At 48.7% G+C, this 18,968-nt stretch overlaps 1 protein-coding gene across 1 annotated transcript in view; it reads left to right on the top strand.

Annotated features, from left to right (window-relative positions):
• The first annotated feature begins 9,366 nt into the window (after nt 1-9,366).
• LOC129709963 (alpha-taxilin-like) overlaps nt 9,367-18,968 on the top strand; it is a 39,152-nt gene continuing 29,550 nt past the window's right edge. Inside the window, exons 1-3 of the mRNA XM_055656680.1 lie at nt 9,367-9,446; nt 11,288-11,365; nt 15,161-15,783. Coding sequence (XP_055512655.1) covers nt 15,174-15,783 — 610 coding nt within the window. The 5' untranslated portion in view covers nt 9,367-9,446; nt 11,288-11,365; nt 15,161-15,173. The remainder of the gene's footprint in view (nt 9,447-11,287; nt 11,366-15,160; nt 15,784-18,968) is intronic.

Genomic DNA, 18,968 nt, shown 5'->3' with positions numbered 1-18,968 from the left:
AGACTGTGGCCCCTGGTTCTGGACTCGCCCAACATTGGGAACATTTTTCCTGCATCTAGCTTGTCCAGTCCTTTTATAGTTTTATATGTTTCTATAAGATTCCCCCTCATCCTTCTAAACTCCAGTGAATACAAGCCTAGACTTTTCAATCTTTCCTCATATGACAGTCCCGCCATCCCAGGGATCAAACTGGTGAACCTACGCTGCACTGCCTCAATCACAAGGATGTCCTTCTTCAAATTAGGAGACCAAAACCGTACGCAATACTCAAGGTGTGGTCTTACCAGAGCCCTATACAACTGCAGAAGAACCTCTTTACTCCTATACTGAAATCATCTTGTTATGAAGGCCAACATTCCATTAGCTTTCTTCACTGTCTGCTGTACCTGCACACCAACTTTCAGTGACCGGTGTACAAGGACACCTAGGTCTCCATGCACCTCCCCCTTACCTAACCTAACCCCATTGAGATAATAATCTGCCCCCTTGTATTTTTCCACCAAAGTGGATAACCTCACATTTATCTATATTATACTGCATCTGCCACGCATCTGCCCACTCACTCAACCTGTCCAGGTCACCCTGCAACCTCCTAACATCCTCTTCACAGTTCACACAGCCTCCCAGCTTTGTGTCATCCGCAAACTTGCTGGTGTTGCTCCTAATTCCCTCTTTCAATTCATTAATATATATGGTAAACAGTTGCGGCCCCAACACCGAGCCTTGCGGCACTCCACTCACCACCGCATTCTGAAAAGGACCCGTTCACTCCTACTCTTTGCTTCCGGTCTGCCAACCAATTTTCTATCCATATCAACACCCTACCCCCAATACCATGTGCTCTAATGTTAGTCACTAGTCTCCCGTGTGGGACCTTATCAAAGGCTTTCTGAAAGTCTAGATACACTACATCCACTGGCTCTCCTTCATCCATTTTACTTGTCACATCCTCAAAAAATTCCAGAAGATTCGTCAAGCATGATTTTTCTTTCATAAATCCATGCTGACTTGGACTAATCCTTTTACTGCTATCCAAATGCCCCGTTATTACCTCTTTAATAATTGACCAGCATCTTTCCCACCACCGAAGTCAGGCTAACTGGTCCGTAATTCCCCGTTTTCTCCCTCGCTCCTTTCTTAAAAACATTAGGAATTTGGAGGATAACATTAGCTATCCTCCAATCCACAGGACATTGAACATTGGAAAATGATCACCAATGTGTCCACTATTTCTAGAGCCACCTCCCTGGGGACTCTGGGATGCAGACCATCAGGCCCAGGGGATTTATCATCCTTCAGTCCCATTAGCCTACCCAATACTATTTCTCACCTAATGAAAATTTATTTAAGTTCCTCAACCCCCTTAGATCCTCTGTCCTCCAGTACTTCTGGGAGATTGTTTGTGTCTTCCTTAGTGATGACAGATCCGAAGTACCTGTTCAACTTTTCCACCATTTCCTTGTTCCCATAATAATTTCACCCGTGTCTGCCTTCAAGGGACCCACATTTGACTTTGCTATTCTTTTTCCCTTAACGTATCTAAAGAAGCTTTTACTGTCCTTCTTTATATTCCTGGCCAGCTTCCCCTCGTACTTCATCTTTTCAGCCCGTATTGCCCGTTTTGTTTCCTTCTGTTGTCCTATGAAAGTTTCCCAATCCTCTGGCTTCCGGCTACTCTTTGCTGTGTTATACATCTTTTCTTTTAGTTTTATTCTATCCCTAACTTCCCTTGTCAGCCACAGTTGCCTCCTACTCCCCTTAGAATCTTTCTTCCTTTTTGGAATGAAATGATTCTGCATCTTCGGGATTATGACCCAGAAATTCCTGCCATTGCTGTTCCACCGTCATTCCTGCTAGTATCCCTTTCCAGTCTACCTTGGCCAGCTCCTCTCTCATAGTAAGTAAGTAAGTAAGTAAGTTTTATTTATATAGCACGTTTTAAGTCAACTCGCATTGACACCAAAGTGCTTTACATAAAATACATAATAAGTTTCCATACAAACCATAAAAAAAGGTTAAAAAAATAAAGAGAATGGACACAACACATTATAGAGTTCAACACAAACGTCCCCCCAAAGCAGAATCAAAAATTTCCGCTGTGGGGAAAGGCACCAAAAAGTTAAGCCCTTTTCCTCTGTGAAACACCCGAGGTCGGGGCCCATTTGTGGCCGTGCAGCCAGTCCGATGATTTTCAGGGCCGTCTTGCCATGAAGATGGAACTCCGGCGTCGAGTGAAACATTCCTCAGCGGCTTGGAAAAGTCTGGAGCGGCTGCCTCCTCCCCGGAGACCGGGGCAATCGTAGTCCTCAGCTTGGAGCTCCGACCCGGCAAACTCGATCCCAGGTTCCACGCGCTCCAAATCCAGCGCCGCCCGCGGCCGGACGCTCGCAGCCACAGCTCCGCGATGTTGGAAGTCGCCGGCCACAGCGCTCCGGAGCTTACCGCACCGCGACCCGGTAAGGCATCACCCACTCCGTGTTGGTAGCGCTGCGCCACCGCCGCCGATGCTGTAGTCCCAGCCGGTCCTGACAGGAAACGCCGCTCCATTCTCAATGGTAGGCCGCAAGGACGGGGCGAAGAAGCAGCTCGGAGGGATGCTGCCTCTCCGACCAGGTAGGGGACTAAGAAATAAAGTTTCCCCCTCTCATGCCTTCATAGTCCCCTTTGTTCAACTGCATCACTGACACTTCCGATTTAACCTTCTTCTCAAATTGCAGATTAAAACTAATCATATTATGACCACTAGGTGCAGGAGTAGAGGCCATTCGGCCCTTCGAGCCTGCACCGCCATTCAATATGATCATGGCTGATCATCCAACTCAGTATCCTGCCTTCTCTCCATACCCTCTGATCCCTTTAGCCACAAGGGCCACATCTAACTCCCTCTTAAATATAGCGGTTCCTTTACCTCGAGTTATTTTATCAAATTTGGTTCATTGGACAACATTAAATCCAGAATTGCCTTTTCTCTGGTTGGCTCCATTACAAGCTGCTCTAAGAATCCATCTCGAATGCACACTACAAACTCTCTTTCTTGGGATCCTGAACCAACCTGATATTCCCAGTCTACCTGCACATTGAAATCCCCCATCACCACAGTGGCATTACTTTTGTTACATGCCAGTTTTAACTCCTGCTGCAACTTACACCCTACATCCGGGCTACTATTTGGAGGTCTGTAGATAACACCAATTAGTGTCTTCTTGCCTTTACAATTCCTCAACTCAATCCACAGTGACTCTACCTCATCAATCCCTATGTCTTTAGAATTTAGAAGATTGAGGGGGGGATCTTATAGAAACTTACAAAATTCTTAAGGGGTTGGACAGGCTAGATGCAGGAAGATTGTTCCCGATGTTGGGGAAGTCCAGAACAAGAGGTTATAGTTTAAGGATAAGGGGGAAATCTTTTAGGACCGAGATGAGGAAAACTTTTTTCACACAGGGAGTGGTGAATCTCTGGAATTCTCTGCCGCAGAAGGTAGTTGAGGCCAGTTCATTGGCTATATTTAAGAGGGAGTTAGATGTGGCCCTTGTGGCTAAAGGGATCAGAGGGTATGGAGAGAAGGCAGGAACAGGATACTGAGTTGGATGATCAGCCATGATCATATTGAATGGCGGTGCGGGCTCGAAGGGCCGAATGGCCTACTCCTGCACCTATTTTCTATGTTTCTATGTTTCTATGTCTTCCTTGCAAGGGACTGAATTCCATTCCTCACCAGAAGAGCTACCCCCCCCCCCCCCCCCCTCCTCTGCCCACCTGCCTGTCCTTTCTACAGGATGTATAACCCTGAATATTAAGTTCCCAGACCCGATCCTCCTGCAGCCACAATCCCCACAATGTCATATCTACCAACCCCTATCTGCTCCTCAAGCTCATCTACTTTACTTCTTATACTTTGCGCATTCAAATACAATACTTTTAATTCCTTACGCATCTCACCTTTCACATTGATCCCTATTACACTTGGCCATACTCTCCTATCCCATTGTGAGCTTTCTTTCCCATTAATTCTGGGGTCATTAACTATCCCTTTACTCCCTTTCCCTTTAACTCCGTCCTTGACTATCCCATTTGATCACTGGTTGATGTAGACTTGGTGGGTTTTAAAGCGTCTGTTTCCACGCTCTATGTCCAAACTAAACGATACACTTCCCATTGACGCTCATGCCCTCCCCCACCTTGCCCATCATCCTCTCTCCATCTGATTCCACCTATCATACACCAGCCTCTAATCTCACTCATGTGGATGGCTTGATGTTAATCATGTATAGGCATATACATGGGTAAAAAGTGGCCAGCTCTGGCAGAGTATAGGACAATCCCAAGAGATTTCATAAATACATAAGGGAGAAAAGGGTAACTAGAGAGAGAGTGGGACCCCCCAGGAATCAACGTGGTCACCTCTGTGTGGAGCCAATGGAAATGGGCAAATTCTTCAATGAGTATTTCTCTGTATTTACCGAGGAGAAAGACAGCAGGTCGGAGGAACTTGGGGCAGTCAATGGAAGTGTCTTGAGAGCAGTCAGTGTTACGGTCGAAGAGGCACTGAAGGTACTATTGTGTATGAAGGTAGGCAAATCTCCAGAACCTGATCAAATGTATCTGAGGACATTGTAGGGCTGGAGAGGAAATTGTGGGAGCCCCAGTTGAAATTTACGAGTCGTCTTTAAATACTGGATAGGTGCCAGAAGACTGGAGGGTGGCAAATATGCCTCTATTCAAGAACTGGAGGGAAAATGCTGGGAACTACAGGCCAGTGTGCTCGTCGGAAAGTTATTCAAGAGTATTCTGAGGGATAGGATATATCAGCTGATTAGGGATAGTCAGCATGGTTTTGTCTCACGTCTGATTGAGTTATTTGAAGACTTGACCAAAAAGGTCGATGAGGAAAGAGCTGTAGATGTATATTACATGGACTTCAGTAAAGCATTTGACAGGGTTCTGCATGGTAGGCTGCTCTGGAGGATTAGATCCAAGGAGAGATAGCTGAATGGATAGAAATTTGGCTTTATGGAAGGAAGCAGAGGGTGATGGTGGAAGGTTGGGATTGCCAACTTTCTCACTATCAAATAAGGGACAAAAGGTCAAAATAAAGAACAACTTCCCGATGGCAATTCGTTGACCGACTCGGCCGTGGCTGGGTGAATGATGAGTTGGACCGGGTGCTGGAATGCACACAAAGCCCAGCCGGTGGGCCAGCTGAGGAGTTTAGGCCCGGGGGCGCGCGTGCAAAGTCCGGCGCCCCATCCAACTCATGAACTGATAATCGGCCATGAGAACGAGGGGTGGTGGTGTCGGCGGTAAACAAAGGTCCGATGGTCAGACAGCTGGCCAGGCTGCCGACCGACCAATGGGGACACGGGCGAGGCGCTGCTGCTGCATTCCATGGGCTGCACTACGTCGGGACGGGTGAGGCAGGGCCGGATGCGGGGCTCCCCTCGACCCGAGTAGTAACGGTCAAATACGGGACAAGGGCGGTCCTGTATGGGACAAACCAATTTAGTCCAATATACGGGATGTCCCGGCTAATACCGGACAGTTGGCAACCCTAGGTGTGCCTCAGGGTTCAGTGCTGGGCCCATTACTGTTTGTCATCTATATCAATGATTTGGATGAGAATATACAGGGTAAGATTAGCAAGTTTGCTGATGATACAAAAGTGGGTGGTTTTGCAGATAGTGAAGATGGTTGTGAAAGATTGCAGCAGGATCTGGATCGATTGGCCAGGTGGGCGGAGGAATAGTTGATGGAATTTAACAGAGAAATGTGAGGTGTTGCATTTTGGGAAGTCTAAACTAGTCAGGACCTACACCGTGAATGGTAGGGCTCTGGGAAGTGTTGTAGAGCAAAGGTATCTATGAATGCAGGTGCATGGTTCCTTGAAGGTCGAGTCGCAGGTGGATAAGATAGTCAAAAAGGCTTTTGGCACATTGGCCTTCATCAGCCAGAGTATTGAGTACAGAAGTTGGGAGGTCATGTTGCAGTTGTATAAGACGTTGGTGAGGCCGCATTTAGAATATTGTGTTCAATTCTGGGCACCATGTTATAGGAAAGATGTTGTCAAGCTGGAAAGGGTTCAGAGAAGACTTACGAGGATGTTGCCAGGACTAGAGGAGCAGAGCTGTAGGGAAAGGTTGAGTAGGCTGGGACTCTATCCCTTGGAGCGCAGGAGGATGACAGGTGATCTTATAGAGGTGTATCATCAAATCATGAGAGGAATAGATCGGATAGATGCACAGAGTCTCTGCCCAGAGTAGGGGAATCAAGGACCAGAGAACATAGGTTTAAGGGGAAAGATTTAATAGGAATCTGAGGGGTAACTTTTTCACAGAAAGGATGGTGGATGTATGGAACAAGCTGCCAGAGGAGGTAGATGAGGTAGGGACTATCGTAATGTTTAAGAAACAATTAAACAGGTACATAGATAGGACGGGTTTAGAGGGATTGCAGGCGGGTGGGACTAGTGTTGCAGGGATATGTTTGCCGGTGTGGACAAGTTGGACAGAAGAAGTCCAGAGACTGAAGATCCTTTAGTGTGAAGAAGGGTCTCGACCCAAAACATCACCCGTTCCTGTTCTTCAGAGATGCTGCCTGTCCCACTGAGTTACTCCAGCTTATTGTGTCTATCTTCACATTTAACAAATTACATCTTGTCCATGCTGTTTACCCTATGGAAGACCAGTGAATATTAGGAAATTTTAATCTCCCACTAATACTACTCTTAATATTCCTACAACTATTTGCAATCTCCCTACACACCTGCCCTTCTAATACCTGATGGCTATTGGGAGACCTATAATCTAACCCATCAAAGTGGTTATTCTATTCCAGTTTCACTGAACGATCCCACAAGAATGTATTTTCTGACCAATGTACTTGTCGCTGAACAAAGAGGCTACCCACCTCTTCTCATAACCCTGGAACATTGAGCTACCAGTCCGGCCATTCTCACCGTGAAGATATCAATGTGCAAAATTAGAGCACGTGGTATTGGAGGTAGGATATTGACATGGATAGAGAGCTGGTTGGCAGACATATTAGGGGTTGTGCAAGAAGACCTGAGTGTACTTATTCATCAGTCACTGAAAGTAAGCATGCAGGTACAGCAGGCAGTGAAGAAAGCTAATGGCATGTTGACGTTCATTGCGAGAGGATTTGAGAAGGTCCTACTGCAGTTGTAAAGGGCCCTGGTGAGACCTGGAATATTGTGTGCAATTTTGGTCTCCTAATTTGAGGAAGAATAATATTGCTATTGCAGCAGTCACGGTGGCGCAGCGATCGAGTTGCTGCCTTACAGCAAAATGCAGCGCCAGAGACCCGGGTTCGATCCTGACTATGGGTGCTGTCTGTATGGAGTTTGTATGTTCTCCCCGTGATCTGTGTGGGTTTTCTCCGAGATCTTCACTCCAAAGATGTACAGGTTTGTAGGTTAATTGACTTGATAAATGTAAAAATTGCCCAGTATAAAATTATCCAGTGCTGAGTGATGTTCTATCTAGAGCTTTTCAGTGATCCAGATCCAGATCCAGATCCAGATCTGGATCCAGATCCAGGCAGTGCAGCGTTCCCGTTAATTCCCGGGATGGTGGGACTGACATATGATGAAAGAATGGGTCGACTGGGCTTGTATTCACTGGAATTTAGAAGGATGAGAAGGCATCTTATGGAAACATATAAAATTCTTAAGGGATTGGACAGGTTGGATGCAGGAAAAATGTTCCCAATGCTGGGGGAGTCCAGAACCAGGGGCCACAGTTTAAGAATGAGGGGTCGGTCATTTAGGACTGAGATGAGGAAAAACCTTTTTACCCAGAGTTGCGAATTTGTGGAATTCTCTGCCACAGACGGCGGTGGAGGCCGATTCACTGGATGTTTAAAAGTTAGATTTAGCTCTGAGGGCTAACGGAGTCAGGGATATGGGGGAGAAGCAGGGACGGGGTATTGATTGTGGATGATCAGCCAATGGGCACATGATCAGCCTATGGTCACATGATCAGTCAATGACCACATGATCAGCCAATAGTCACATGATCAGCCAATGGTCACATGATCAGCCAATGGTCACATGATCAGCCAATAGTCACATGATCAGCCAATGGCCACAGTGAATGGCGGTGCTCAAAGATCCTATAGTGGAGCAAGATAGCTTACTCCTGCAAAATGCAATGGTCTGACGTGTAGTAGCTATGGAGGGGGTTTTTTCCCACCCATTTTAGTAACCGGAGCCAACCCGACCCGACTCGCAGTGTAATCAATGTTGCGGGGCAAGTTTGTGTGTGTGATATAATGCATTTCGTTGTCTCTGTACTGTACACTGACAATGACAATTAAAATTGAATCTGAATCTGAATCTGAATCTGAATATAGGGTTAGATTCATAATTCTGTCAGTTCATACTTCTGTTAATTCTTGTCAAGAATAAAATTTGACTCTGGTAATTGTCTTTTTTAATGTTTTTTAAATGATTTCTTTTTAAATGGCTCACAAGCAGTGTTTGAGTTGATTTTGTAGTAACCGGAACCTACCCGACCCGACCCGACTCGCAGTGTAATTGACATTGCGGGGGGAGAGTTTTTGTGCGTGATATAGGGTTAGATTCATAATTCTGTTCCTTCATAATTCTGTTAATTCTTGTTAAAGAATAAAATGTTTATAAACACACATATATGAATGTGATATAAATGTATATAATCATATAACACACACAATTATATTTCTTCTGATTTTTATATCCAATGATGAACTTTATTTCAGACTAGACAAGGGAAATTAAATAAGAAAAATTGTAAACCTCCCCCCCCCCCCCCCCCGGCACTCCCTCGCCTCCCCCTCCCCCCCCCCCTCCTATGCCCCTCTCCCCGCTGTCCCGCACCCCCTCACCCCGGGGCACACCCCCCCTCACCCCAGGCCACACACCCCGGGCCACACACCCCTCACCCCGGGCCACACACCCCGGGCCACACACCCCCTTTCCCCGGGCCACACACCCCCCTCATCCTCTCCCCTCTCCCCGCCCAAGCCAAAGACCAAAACGAAGATACGGGAGCGGAGAAGGAAGTAATGATCCGATCTTTGGCCGGAAGCAAGATGGCGGTGGCTGGTTGCTAAAATGGCGGCTATAATCACCCATGACCGTAACTGTCGGCCATCTTGTCTGCTATAGGAGGGTTAATGGAGTCAGGGGCAGGGTATTGGTCGTGGCTGCTCAGCCAATGGCCACGGTGAATGGCGGTGCTGGCCCAAAGGGGCCGAGTGGCCTCCTCCTGCGGGCCGGGGTCAGGGGTCAGGGGTCGAGTCCGGGCGGAAGTGCCCGTTGCCCGGGTGCGATTGTGACGCAGCATCGCGCCGTCGGATTGGTCGACGTCAGGAGGATGCGCCGTGACGTCCATTCACTTCCGTCGCCCAACTGGAAATTCCGGAGAAAACTCGGCGGCCGCTCGGTGGTGGGAACCGGGGCCTGTGGGGGGTGTGGGGTACACGGGGACACACGGGAGTACACGGGGACTGTGGGGTACACGGGGACTGGGGTACACGGGGACACACGGGGTCTGTGGGGTACACGGGGACACACGGGGTCTGTGGGGTACACGGGGACTGGTACACGGGGACACACGGGGTACACGGGGACTGGGGTACAGGGCGGTACACGGGGACTGTGGGGGGTGTGGTACACGGGGACTGGGGTACACGGGGACTGGTACACGGGGACTGTGGTACACGGGGTGTGAGGTACACGGGGACACACGGGGACTGGTACACGGGGGACTGGGGTACAGGGGGGTACACGGGGCCTGTGGGGGGTGGGGGTGTGGGTACACGGGGGACTGGGGTACACGGGGACGGGGGGACTGGGTACACGGGGACACACGGGGGTACACGGGGCCTGTGGGGGGGTGTGGGGTGGGGTACAGGGGGACCGGGGTACACGGGGACACACGGGAGTACACGGGGACCGGGGTACAGGGGGGTACACGGGGTGTGAGGTACACGGGGACTGGGGTACACGGGGACTGTGGGGTACACGGGGACCGGGGTACACGGGGACGACGGGGACTGGGGTACAGGGCGGTACACGGGGACTGTGGGGGGTGGGGTACAGGGCGGTACACGGGGACCGTGGGGGGTGGGGGGTGGGGTACACGGGGACACACGGGGCCTGTGGGGGGTGGGGGGGCCGTGGGGTGGGGTGTGGTACACGGGGACACACGGGGACTGGTACACGGGGATTGGTACACGGGGTCTGTGGGGTGGGGACACACGGGGACTGGGGTACACGGGGACACGGGGTCTGTGGGGACTGGGGTACACGGGGTGTGGGGTACACGGGGACACAAGGGGATACACGGGGACTGTGGGGTACAGGGGGGTACACGGGGACTGGGGTACAGGGCGGTACACGGGGACTGTGGGGGGGGGTGGGGTACACGGGGACCGGGGTACACGGGGACTGGGGTACACGGGGACTGGGGGCACACGGGGGACTGGGGTACACGGGGACTGTGGGGGGTGGGGTACACGGGGACCGGGGTACACGGGGACTGGGGTACACGGGGACTGGGGGCACACGGGGACTGGGGTACACGGGGACTGTGGTCTGTGGGGACTGGTACACGGGGACTGGGGTACACGGGGACGGTACACGGGGTCTGTGGGGGACCGGGGTCTGTGGGGGGTGGGGTACACGGGGACTGGGGACACACGGGGGTACACGGGGACACACGGGGCCTGTGGTCTGTGGGGGCTGAGGGGTGTGGGGTACACGGGGACACACGGGGCGTGGGGTCTGTGGTGTGGGGACACACGGGGGTACACAGGGACTGGGGTACACGGGGACTGGGGTACACAGGGACACACGGAGACTGGTACGGGGACTGTGGACATACGGGGTCTGTGGGGGCTGTGGTACACGGGGACTGGGGACACACGGGGTCTGTGGGGCTGTGGTACACGGGGACTGGGGACATACGGGTACACGGGGACTGTGGTACACGGGGACACACGGGGGTTGTGGTACACGGGGTCTGTTGTACACGGGGAGCGGGGGACACACGGGGACTGGGGTCACACGGGGAGCGGGGGTACACGGGGAGTGGGAGGGACACGGGGAGCGGGGACACACAGGGACTGGGGACACACGGGGTCTGGGGGAGCGGGGGACACGGGGGGGGGGGGGGGGGGGGGCTCGTAGGTGTCGGGAGCCGGCGGGCAATGGGACGGGGACGGTCACTGGACCGGTTGGGCTGTTGCTCGGCGCCGGGTGACTAACTCTATTTGTGCCTTTCAGGAACATCACACGACCGCGGGTTTCTTGACTTCCGTTCCTTTTCGTTCCTTCTTGTCTACAACCATCTTCATTTTATCGGTAAAGTTGTGTAAATATTCTCAACAGTAACAGCACAAGACGGTCTGGAGAAGACCCGAGAAAATAGACAATAGGTGCAGGAGGAGGCCATTCGGCCCTTCGAGCCTGCACCGCCATTCAATGTGATCATGGCTGATCATCCACAATCAGTACCCCGTTCCTGCCTTCTCCCCTATATCCTCTGACTCCGCTATCTTTAAGAGCCCTATCTAGCTCTCTCTTAAAATCATCCAGAGGACCTGCCTCCACCGCCCTCTGAGGCAGAGAATTCCACAGACTCACAGCTCTCTGTGAGAAAAAGTGTTTCCTCATCTCTGTTCTAAATGGCTTATGCCTTATTCTTAAACTGTGGCCCCTGGTTCTGGACTCCCCCAACATTGGGAACATTTTTCCTGCATCTAACCCTTAACAATCTTATATGTTTCAATGAGATCCCCTCTCTTCCTTCTAAACTCCAGAGTGTACAAGCTCAGCCACTCCATTCTCTCAGCATATGACAGTCCCGCCATCCCGGGAATTAACCTTGTAAATCTACGCGGCATTCCCTCAATAGCAAGAATGTCCTTCCTCAAATTAGGGGACCAAAACTCCACACAATACTCCAGGTGTAGTCTCACTAGGGCTCTGTACAACTGCAGAAGGACCTCATTTCTCCTATATTCGATTCCTCTTGTTGTAAAGGCCAACATGCCATTCGCTTTCTTCACTGCCTGCTGTACCTGCATGCTTACTTTCATAGACTGATGTACAAGGACACCCAGATCCCGTTGTACTTCCCCTTTTCCCAACTTGAAGCCATTTAGATAGTAATCTGCCTTCCTGGTTTTGCTACCAAAGTGGATAACCTCACATTTATCCGCATTAAACTTCATCTGCCATGCATCTGCCCACTCCCCCAACCTGTCCAAGTCATCCTGCATTCTTATAGCACCCTCCTCACAGTTCACACTGCTACCCAGCTTTGTGTCATCTGCAAATTTGCTAATGTTACTTTGAATACCTTCATCCAAATCATTGATGTATATTGTAAATAGCAGCGGTCCCAGCACCGAGCCTTGCGGTACTGCCTGCCATTCTGAAAGGGACCCGTTAATCCCTCTTCTTTGTTTCCTGTCTGCCAATCCATGTCAGCACTCTACCTCCCAATACCATGTGCCCTAATTTTGCCCACTAATCTCCTATGTGGGACCTTATCAAATGCTTTCTGAAGGTCCAGGTACACTTCACCCACTGGCTCTCCCTTGTCCATTTTCCTAGTTACATTTTCAAAAAATTCCAGGAGATTAGTCAAGCATGATTTCCCCTTCCTAAATCCATGCTAACTCCGACCGATCCTGTTACTGCTATCCAAATGTTCGACTATCTCATCTTTTATAATTGACTCCAGCATCTTCCCCACCGCCGATGTCAGGCTAATTAGTCTATAATTCCCTGTTTTCTCTCTCCCGCCTTTCTTAAGAAGTGGGATAACATTAGCTACCCTCCAATCCACAGGAACTGATCCTGAGTCTATAAAACATTGGAAAATTATCACCAATGCGTCCACAATTTATAGAGCCACTTCCTTAAGTACCCTGGGATGCAGACCATCAGGCCCTGGGGATTTATCAGTCTCCCGTCATCAGTCTATCCAACACCATTTCCTGCCTAATGTGGATTTCCTTCAGTTCCTCCATCACCCCATCACTCTGGCCACTACTATATCAGGAAGGTTGTTTGTGTCCTCCTTAGTGAAGATGTCACCTATATCCATGTTCTCCAGAGATGCTGCCTCACCCACTCTAGCACTCTGTGTTCTTTTGTGTATTATCCAGCATCTGCAGTTCTTTGTTTCTAAAAAAACACATCGTTCTTAAATCCCCACCTGTTGCCATTGGATCTCGAGCTTCCTTTGCATTGGTTGTGTATGGGTTGGTAGAAAAATCACAGCAAAAGAGAATTTGTCCGGTCGTGGCTGCGGGAAATGAGAGTGCCTCGATCTCACCTTCTATCTCTGGGACCTGACGGCCATGGCCCTTCGAGTACACCTGCTGTTCACATGTGATGTCGCTGCCCATTCTGCCATCAAGCTCAGTGTCCCTACCCTCTTTTCTCTTTAATCCTTGTACCATTCACATAAACTTATCTTTCTGACCCATACTGGAGAAAATAGTACCTTTATATTTATTTAATAGAAGGTCTTCTTAATTCTCAGTTCAATGAAGTCTCATAATCACAGTTCATATCTGTTCCAAGGATGTAGATAGAAGCCGTCGTGCTGGAAGATAAGGGTTTAGATAAAGAGTATTTAGGAATGGGGCAAGGCAAGAAGGGGAAGACTAACCAATCTACTGGAAGGTGGAAAATTGTGTATACGTTAAAAAAATGTCAAATAGAATCAGAGAAAACGATGAGATAAAATGTATCTGAATGAACATAACATTTGCAATAATATAGATGAGTTAATGACACAAACGGACACTGTATAGTATGTAGGCCATCAACAGTTGTCATACTGTAAGATACGGTATAAATCAAGTAATGTAGGAAATGTACTGCAATAGTCATGTGATCTTGATCGTGATATAGGCTAGAAAAGGAAATCCTGAGGACAATTTCATGAAGAATATTTGAAAGGGCTTCTTGGAGTAATTCATTGAACTCAAACCAGGCTGATTTAGATCTTGCATTGCATAATACCAGGGTTAATTATGTCATTACAAAGGATCCTCTGGAGAAAGCTTGAGGACAGGCCCGCTTTGTTTGAAGCTAGAGTAATGAATTTAAAGATAGGGCAATTATAAAATTACCTGGCAAAAATAAATGAAGGATTTAGACAGTAGATTATCAGTGGGAAACATTTACGGAGATATTTTCTAAATTTCATTTTCTGATAAGGTAAGGCTCAACGAGAAGGGTGCATGTTTCCTGGCTAACAAAGAGATCAGGAAAAGACAGACAATATTGCAGTGGAGTTGTGAAACTGTCTCCAGAGAGAGGAGACAATATTGCAGTCATGCAAGCCAGAGGATTAGAATTAAATTTTAGAAAATAGGAATTTGACTCATAAAGAATATGAGTGAACTAGCACATAATATACAAACTAACAATAGGTCTGTTATAAAATGGAAAGGAATAATAAGAATGGGATTTAGTGAATAATATGGAATTCTAAATAATTATTTTGAATTGATCTGGTAAAAAGTACTTGGGACACTAATAGGGTTCCAGCACAGGTTCTTGGTCCTGGTGGCCTGTATCCTATGGTCTTAAAGGAACAGGCAGTAGAAACTTCCAAAATTCCTTGGATTCTGAAGCTGGCCCCGAGGATTAGAAATAAGTAATTATAATACCAGGAAGCAGGGAATTTTACAGCAGCGAACCTAACATTTGGAAAATGCCCAAATCCAACATTGAAAAACAATCTGCAATTAATATGGGACAATTTAGGAATTAACTGAAAGATTAACCAAATTATTCATTTAGAAACAGTGTTTCTAAACTGTTGGGTTAATGAACTAACTAGTGTAGGAAGGAATGGCAGATGCTTGTTTCAACCGAAGGTAGTCACAAAAAGATGGAGTAACTCAGCGGGTCAGACAGCATCTCTAGAGAAAAAGAATAGGTGACGTTTCGGGTCGAGACCCCTGAAATGTCACTTATTATTTTTTTCCAGAGATATTGTCTGACCTGCTGAGTTACTCCATCATTTTGTGTCTACCTTCAAGCTAACTAGTGTATTGGAATTCAGCAGATTATTATTGTAACTAATTAAACTAATTAAAATCTGTAAAAATAACGCTTATTTTTGTGCAGTAAAAGATAAACCATGAAAAATCAAGACTCTGAAAGTAAGCTCAGCCCATCTGCTGGTGGTCTTGAGGCACTCGTTCGTGTCACAGCAGCGGACGGGGCAGAGGACAAGCTGAGCGTTCTTGAATCTGCAGGACTTGAAACTATTTGCCAAACAATTGAAAAGTCTGGTGGTCAGAATGGGGTTGTTCAAAACCATGATAATATAAGACCCAATGAAGATGTTCTGAAACAAACACAAACCGGAAACAGCAGTGAGGCATCATTAGTTGTTCAAGAAACTTCAACTACCAACAACTTGAATAGCGTCCAGCCTGAGACGTCAACATCTGATGTCTCGGATGAGCTTAGCAGACAGCTTGAAGACATTCTGAACACGTATTGCTGCACTCTGGATGAGCACGGTTCTTCTGTGCAGCCTGAGGAATCTCCTGAGTTGGAAGAACTAGAAAAGTGTGCCAACAATGAGTCCTTGAGAAATGGTGTGCGGGAAATAGAATGTGAGGAGATGAATGAAGAAACTGAGAAAGTGGTGAAGGCCGTGGCTGATGTGAAAGAGAATGGAGATGCTCCCAACAACAAGGATCAGAAAAAACCTCCAGAGAAAAAGAAAGCCAAAGCACTGGGTGAGCCGAAATTCTCCTATTTTGTATTGGTTTTTTGATTAAATTTAGCCTGTTTAATTTTCTCAGTTAAAACAAGGATATTGCCAACTTAAAACGTGGGCATATCAGCATATATAGTGAGAACAGTATAGTGCATGCAATTCTGATTAATCCCTTCTGGTCTGTAACACTCTGATACATGGTCTGTATCACTCTAATCCTCTTAATGCCTCTCGGGGAGCTGTGAACTTGTAACCCCAGATGTCTTTGTACATAAGGGTCCTGCCATTTACTGCATACCTTTCTCTTGCATTTGACCTCCCACAATCCATCACTTCACACTTCTCGATTTGCCATTACTTCACCCAAATTTCTAAATGATCTCAATCCTGCTGTTTCTTTTGACAACCTACCACTAATTTTCATATTGTCTGCAAATTACTAACCAAGCCACCTGCCATCATGCAAATTGCAAACACATGTCCTTGTGCTGATGATTGTTTAAGACTAGTCAAAGAACTCCAGTCAAAAAACACCCCATCACCATTTCCCTCCATCTCCTGTCAGTTCGGTCCCTAAACCTCCTCCCTCGAATCTGTCCAGGGACCCCGACAGTCCTTTCAGGTGAGGCAGAGGTTCACTTGCACCTCCTTCAACCTCATCTACTGTACCGTTGTTCAAGATGTGGACTCTTATACATTGGCGAGACCAAACATAGGCTAGGCGATCGTTTCGCTGAACACTTCGCTCAGTCCTACCTGATCTCCCGGTTGCCAAACACTTTAATTCCCCTTCACACACTGACCTTTCTGTCCTAGCCACCTCAATTGCCAGAATGGGGCTAATCACAAATTGGAGGAACATCATATCGTATTTTGCTTGGGCAATTTACAACCCAATGGTATGAATATTGATTTTGCTAACTTCAAATAACCCCTGCATTCCTTCACTGTCCATTCCTCCCCCAGCCAAGTTGCAGCAGGTTCTCGGTTTTCGTTCTCACCAAGCAAACAGCTAACGATGGCCTGTTTCCTTTATCGTCGTTACTTTTTTTGCATATCTTGCATCCATTTGATCTATATCTCTCTCCAGACAATGTGTATAATCACTCGTTTCACTTTCCCCTGACTAAGGGAAAAGAAGGGTCTCGACCCGAAACGTCACCCAAAAAGGTTTGAAGGGATATGGGCCTAGTGCAGGCAAGTGGGACTAGCTCAGTGTCATGGTTGGCATGGACAAGTTAAGCCATGGTTCCTACTCTAGCTGAATTATCCCCCTCGCTCTGCCAACCTAGGCATGCGGTTGATTGATGGGATAAAAGTGAAGAGCACATGTTATGCATGACGTGGCCAATACTGTCACAAATATTTAATGACGGAGAAAAATGTTTTCTCCCCTTTGCTTCAAATAAGTATTTCACATGATATTTAAAAATATAAATATGCTGGTTCCATTTTGTTAACGTGTCTCATATCCTTGAAATGTAACTGATTTGGCACAACTCCACATGGATTGTGCAAAAGTACGAGAAACTCAGTACAGGTGCACAACCTTTTATCCGGTGTTCCAGAAACCGAAAAGCTCCGAAAACCGGCCATTTTTTCCAGATGTCGTCTGCGCACCAAAGCTCGCGTTTGGCGCCAAACTTGACCCAAAACGACCCACGGTCAACCCAGGTCTGTACTACTGTAGCGGCTGCCTCCTCCCTGGAGACCGGGAGACGCTTAAACATCTGTAAATCATTGCTTAAATGTTAGTCAGTTAGTTTGGAGGGCTTTTATGTGAAGGGGGGTGAAGGGGTAAACTTTAATTCTTAGTCCCCTACCTGGTCGGAGAGGCGGGGAGCGGTCAATGCCTTACCGGGTCGCCGTGCAGTAAGCTCCGCAGCGCTGTGGCCGGTGGGGCAGCGGGCGGCGCCGGTTGCAGCTCCGACCCCGGCAACTCTACCCCTGGCTGCGTGGCGCTCCAAATCCAGCGCGGCCCGCGGCCGGACGCCCCAGCTCCGCGAATGTCGGGAGTCGGCGGCGTCGCAGCGCTGGGATACCAGCGGGGAGCGGGCAATGCCTTACCGGGTCGCCGTGCGGCAAGCTCCGGAGCGCTGTGGCCGCCGACACACAACATCGCGGAGCGTCGCTGGATTTGGAGCCGCGCAGCCAGGGGTAGAGTTGCCGGGGTCGGAGCTCCAACCGGCGCCGCCCGCGGCTGGACGGAGCCCCCAGCTCCGCGGCTCCAAATCCAGCGACGCTCCGCGATGTTGTGTGTCGGCGGCCACAGCGTTCCGGAGCTTGCCGCACGGCGACCCGGTAAGGCATTGCCCGCTCCCCGCTGGTATCCCAGCGCTGCGACGCCGCCGACTCCCGACATTCCCGGAGCTGGGACGTCCGACCGCGGGCGGCGCTGGATTTGGAGCGCCTCGCAGCCAGGGGTAGAGTTGCCGGGGTCGGAGCTACAACCGGCGCCGCCCGCGGCCGGACGGAGCCCCCAGCTCCGCGATGTTGGGAGTCGCCGACCAGGTAGGGGACTAAGAATTAAAGTTTCCCCCTTCACCCCGACTCCACCACCACCACATAAAATCCCTCCAAACTAACTGACTAACATTTATGCAATGATTCTCCCGGTCACCGGGGAGGAGGCAGCAGCTCCAGACTTTTCAAGCCGCCCGCGCTACCTACCTAATCTACGCTAAAAATCTTCCATTCTGAAATCCGAAAATGTCCGAAATCCGACAAGTGTCTGGTCCCAAGGCTTTCGGATAAAAGGTTGTGCTTTATTCCAGCATTTGCAGTTTCTTGTGAGTCGATGTGGATTGATATATATTAACAACTACTTGAAATTGTGCTTTCCCCTGTTTTTACCTCAGATTCAGATTCAGATTCAGATTCCATTTTAATTGTCATTGTACAGTACAGAGACAACGAAATGCACTTAGCATCTCCCTTGAAGAGCGACATAGCAAACGATTTGAATAAAAAATAATAAGTGTCCGGGGGGGGGGGGGGGGGTGATTGGCAGTCACCGAGGTACGTTGTTGAGTAGAGTGACAGCCGCCGGAAAGAAGCTGTTCCTCGACCTGCTGGTTCGGCAACGGAGAGACCTGTAGCGCCTCCCGGATGGTAGGAGGGTAAACAGTCCATGGTTGGGGTGAGAGCAGTCCTTGGCGATGCTGAGCGCCCTCCGCAAACAGCGCTTGCTTTGGACAGACTCAA

This window comes from Leucoraja erinacea, chromosome 26 (genome assembly GCF_028641065.1).
Source record: "Leucoraja erinacea ecotype New England chromosome 26, Leri_hhj_1, whole genome shotgun sequence".
NCBI lineage: Eukaryota > Metazoa > Chordata > Chondrichthyes > Rajiformes > Rajidae > Leucoraja > Leucoraja erinaceus.
The sequence above is the reverse complement of the archived record's forward strand: the minus strand, read 5'-3'. Positions and strand labels throughout refer to the sequence as shown.